This window comes from Protomyctophum parallelum, assembly GCF_964188405.1.
Source record: "Protomyctophum parallelum genome assembly, chromosome: 20".
NCBI lineage: Eukaryota > Metazoa > Chordata > Actinopteri > Myctophiformes > Myctophidae > Protomyctophum > Protomyctophum parallelum.
The window spans coordinates 5,863,396-5,867,652 of NC_139718.1; the positions used below are offsets into that span (position 1 = coordinate 5,863,396).

Sequence of the window (4,257 nt, forward strand, 5' to 3'; positions counted from 1 at the left end):
GCAATGGGACTTCTTTGATATATATATATATATTTATATCAAAGATATATATATATATATATATATATATATATATATATATCAAAGAATAGCAGCCTATTCATTACGCATAAAGTCCCATTGCAATGTTTTCAAATGTATGAAATATAAAATAATTGAAAATGGCTGATCTACAAACTCACAATGGTGCCACGCATTGTGAGCTTGAACATATACCTAATATATATATACTGTATATAATCCAAATCTACAAAGTAACAAATCATTGTAGTGTAGTAAAAGTACAATATTTGCCTCTGAGATGTAGTACAAAAAAGTATTACTGGTTTATTACCAATTTTCAAAACGTTCTTCTACTACACCTCAGAGGCAAATATTGGATTATTGTACTTTCCACCACTGCTCATTCAATCTCATGTGGCCACAATGGTCAGGTAAGGTCATCCTCTATAGAGCGTCGCAGTCCCGCCCCCTTTCAGAACGACGAGTGGCCCAGGAAATGATTCTCCATTAATTTTCTCCATAGGCTTTTCAAAAAGTATTTATATAAAGACGGTTACGCCGCGGACAAAGCCAACTCGGATCGTGACAAATCATGACAATGAACACAATGTTTTGGGCCGATCAAATAATTTATAAGAAGAAAAACAAAACAAATAGTGTTGACGCCTGTTTGTTGTCATGATTTGTTACGATCCGAGTTGGCTTTGTCCGCGGTGTAACCGTCTGTATATAAATACTTTTTGAAAAGCCTATGGAGAAAATGAATGGAGAATCATTTCCTGGGCCACTCGTTGTTCTGAAAGGGGGAGGGACTGCGACGCTCTATAGTCCTACCCCATATGACAAATACCTTGTCATATGAATGATATCAAAATCACACCCGTGTGAAGTGAGTGGCGCACTTATCATCATCCTCTTATGAACTGAATTTATGTGATTGGTTGGTTAAATTTACGTCATATTTGGCAGACATTTGACCTAATTTCTCCTTTCATTGTCAATGGCAGATATTGAGACGTGTGGGGACAAAAAGCGGCATCTCAAAACACCACATCACAGCCCGTCGTAGGCCGGCCCTCCACCGCCCTCCGGGGGGACCCAGTTGATGTTCTGACTGGGGTCCTTGATGTCACAGGTCTTGCAGTGGACACAGTTCTGAGCGTTGATCTGCAGCCGCATGCCGCCGCCCGTCTCGGTGGGCACAAACTCGTAGACGCCCGCCGGACAGTACCGTTGTTCGGGTCCATCGTAGATGGCCAGGTTCCTGGCCACTGGAACGCTGTCGTCCTTCAGGGTGAGGTGGGGCGGCTGGTCGGCCTCGTGGTCGGTGCCGCTCAGAGCCACGGAGGACAGCAGGTCAAAGCTGAGCGCCCCGTCCGGCCGGGGGTATTCCACGGGGGTGCAGTCTTTAGCCGCTTTCAGCCGAGCGGCGTCCAGACCGCGGTGGTGGAGTGTCCAGGGTTCTTTCCCTCTGAACATCCAGTAGAAGATCCCGGTGTAAATCATCCCTCCGTACAGACCAAAGTAGCTATGGAAGGACGGCCTGATGTTCCTCACGGCGTGCAGCTCCTTCCACACCCACGACTTCCGCAGGTTGTCGGAATACTCCGCGACGTGGAGTCCAGCCGTCTCTGACGGGAGGTCCTCTGCGACGACTTTAGGGAAGACGGCCTCGGCGGCGAGCATGCCGCTCTTCATGGCCGTGTGGGTTCCTTTGATCTTTGGGACGTTCATGAAGCCGGGACTGCAGCCGATCAGCAGCCCTCCGGGAAAGGACAGCTTCGGCAGAGACTGGAGCCCTCCCTCGTTTAGGGCTCTGGCGCCGTATCCGATCCTTCGGCCTCCCGCCAGCGTCGGGGCGACGGACGGGTGGTGCTTCCAGCGCTGGAACTCCCTGAAGGGGTTCAGGTAGGCGTTGGAGTAGTCCAAACCGACCACGAAGCCCAGAGCCACCGTGGGCTCTCCTTCGTCGAGGTGGTACAGGAAGGAGCCGCCGTACGTGTTTCTGTCCAGGGGCCAACCCACCGAATGCTCCACTCTGCCCGGCCGCCATTTCTCCTCATCGATCACCCACAGCTCTTTCAGGCCGATGGCGTACGTCTGTGGTTCACAGCTCTCTCTCAGGCCCAATCTTTCATAGAGCTGCTTGGCCAGGTGTCCGTGGCAACCCTCGCCGAACAGTGTTACTTTAGCGCAGAGCTCCATACCTCTCGCGAACACGTCTTTTTTCGGCGAGCCGTCCTTGGCGATCCCCACGTCGTTGGTGGCGACCCCTTTCACGCTACCGTCCTCGTGAAACAAGACCTCGGCGGCGGCGTAGCCCGGGTACAGCTCCACCCCCAGCTCCTCCGCCTGCTCGCCCAGCCAACGCACAAAGTGCCCCAGCCTCACGACGTAGTTTCCGTGGTTGTTCATGGGCAAACCGGGCAGCATGGGAACGGGGATCCTGTACTTCTCCGTCAGGATGCTGAAGATGTCCTCCGTCACGGGCGTGTGTAAAGGAGCCCCCCTTTCCTTCCAGTCGGGGAACAGTTGGTGGAGCGCCGTGGGCTCCAGACAGGCTCCGGACAGCGTGTGGGCTCCGATGTGGGAGGCCTTCTCCACCAGACACACCCTCAGCTCCTTGTCGTGTTCCTTGGCCAGCTGTTTGAGTCGGATGGCCGCCGACAGGCCGGCGGGTCCTCCGCCGACGACCACCACGTCGTACGTATCGGCAGACCTCTCCATCTCCGTGCCCTCCCATCGCGGGTCTTCATCTCTGGGGTGGATCGTGTGGTGTGTCGTAATGCGCGGAGGGGTCGCGGCTGAAGAGCGGGTCCGTTTGTGCAGAAGCGTGGACGGCTGTGGAGTGGCATGACCGGCTATGACCGCTTCCAGGGTCCGAATACACCTGTGGGCGTGAACTGGATATCTGCTGGCTAGAAACATGACACTCTGTGTGTCCGCCACGGTCGACCAGACTTTGGCCTGTATTGTGCATTTCTCTTTATCAGAGTACTTGGTGAACAGTCTATGACGACTGCCGTCTATATGATGTCAGCACTATGACATCAGTACAATGACAGAGGTTTGGTTTCCACACCCATGATGCCATGTTTGATTGATTGAAAACGAAGGAGAGGTCGCACAGCTCATAGTCGCAATGCAAAAAACTTGTATTATTAGACCAACGTTTTGGCAACAAAATCCCTTCTTCAAGGTATAAGGGCCGATTCATACTCCTATTTTACCGCTGTTTCGGCGCTGTAGAAATTTTCAGTAGCACCGAAGAGCCGACTTTAGGACGGTACCCCCCCCCCCCCCCCCCCCCCCCCCGAACCTCAAATGACGTCACATTGTAGGCTCTACAGCGCCGAACCGACTGTTATTCGGCTCTAAAATAGGAGTATGAATCGGCCCTAACAGGGAAGAACTGCTCACATTTATAGATTGGGACAGGAACCAAATCCGACATACTGCCCAACACTCGGACACAGCTCTCGCTTTGGGCATACAGAGATTGAATGCCCTACGCATAATATCTTTGTTGTGGTGTAAACTTTCCCAGGAAGAGTGAGCAGTGTGATGCTTAGAGTTGGCACACACCCTCTGGTCCCCTTGCTTAAAGGTACTGTCCCAGACTTCCACGCAATCTTGAAAAGACGTCTCAACCAAGAGAGCCCCTCAACACCGAGAGCCTTCAGCATTACTGGTACGATCTCATCAACCCCTGGGTCTTTGGCACTGTGGAGTTGTTTAACTACCTCAGTCACTTCCACCATGGAGTTTGACGCCGGTACCCCATACTCCCCAATACTCAAGCCCTGCTCCTGTCTGGGAGGGTGGGTCTGATCTCACTGGGTTCAGGAATTCCTCAAAGTGTTTCTAACACCGCTCGACGACTTCCTTATTCGAATGTCATGAGTGTCAGAAACACTTTGTTGCTCTCCGAAGTAACCCCATCTGACACAGTCAGATTGATTCACAAGTTCACAACACAGCTTCCATCTGGAATCGCTGCCGCAGTAGTGATGAACCGAACTAGCCGCGGTTCTGACCAATCGGCAGCAGCTACGGGCGGGATCTGCCAATGACCTGCCAAGTAGCTTGAAAAAAAAGAGCCCGTCTTCTTCAGGGAGTGGGCTACAGCAATTCCAGATGGAAGTAGTTTGTGTAACGAGTGTGAAGCAAGCTCTTCTTCAATCTGGCGGAGTCAGATTAGTCAGAAAGTCCTTCTCCGTGGATTCTCCAAACTGCCCCACTTTGCCTCTGTCA

At 51.9% G+C, this 4,257-nt stretch overlaps 1 protein-coding gene across 1 annotated transcript; it reads right to left on the bottom strand.

Moving 5' to 3' along the window:
• Positions 1 to 1,056: 1,056 nt before the first annotated feature.
• Positions 1,057 to 2,931, bottom strand: LOC310878355 (electron transfer flavoprotein-ubiquinone oxidoreductase, mitochondrial-like; the record flags this gene model as incomplete). The annotated part of the gene is made up of 1 exon (XM_083792665.1): positions 1,057 to 2,931. The coding sequence occupies one exon, from the start codon at positions 2,929 to 2,931 to the stop codon at positions 1,057 to 1,059; it is 1,875 nt and encodes a 624-aa protein (XP_083648791.1).
• Positions 2,932 to 4,257: the final 1,326 nt, after the last annotated feature.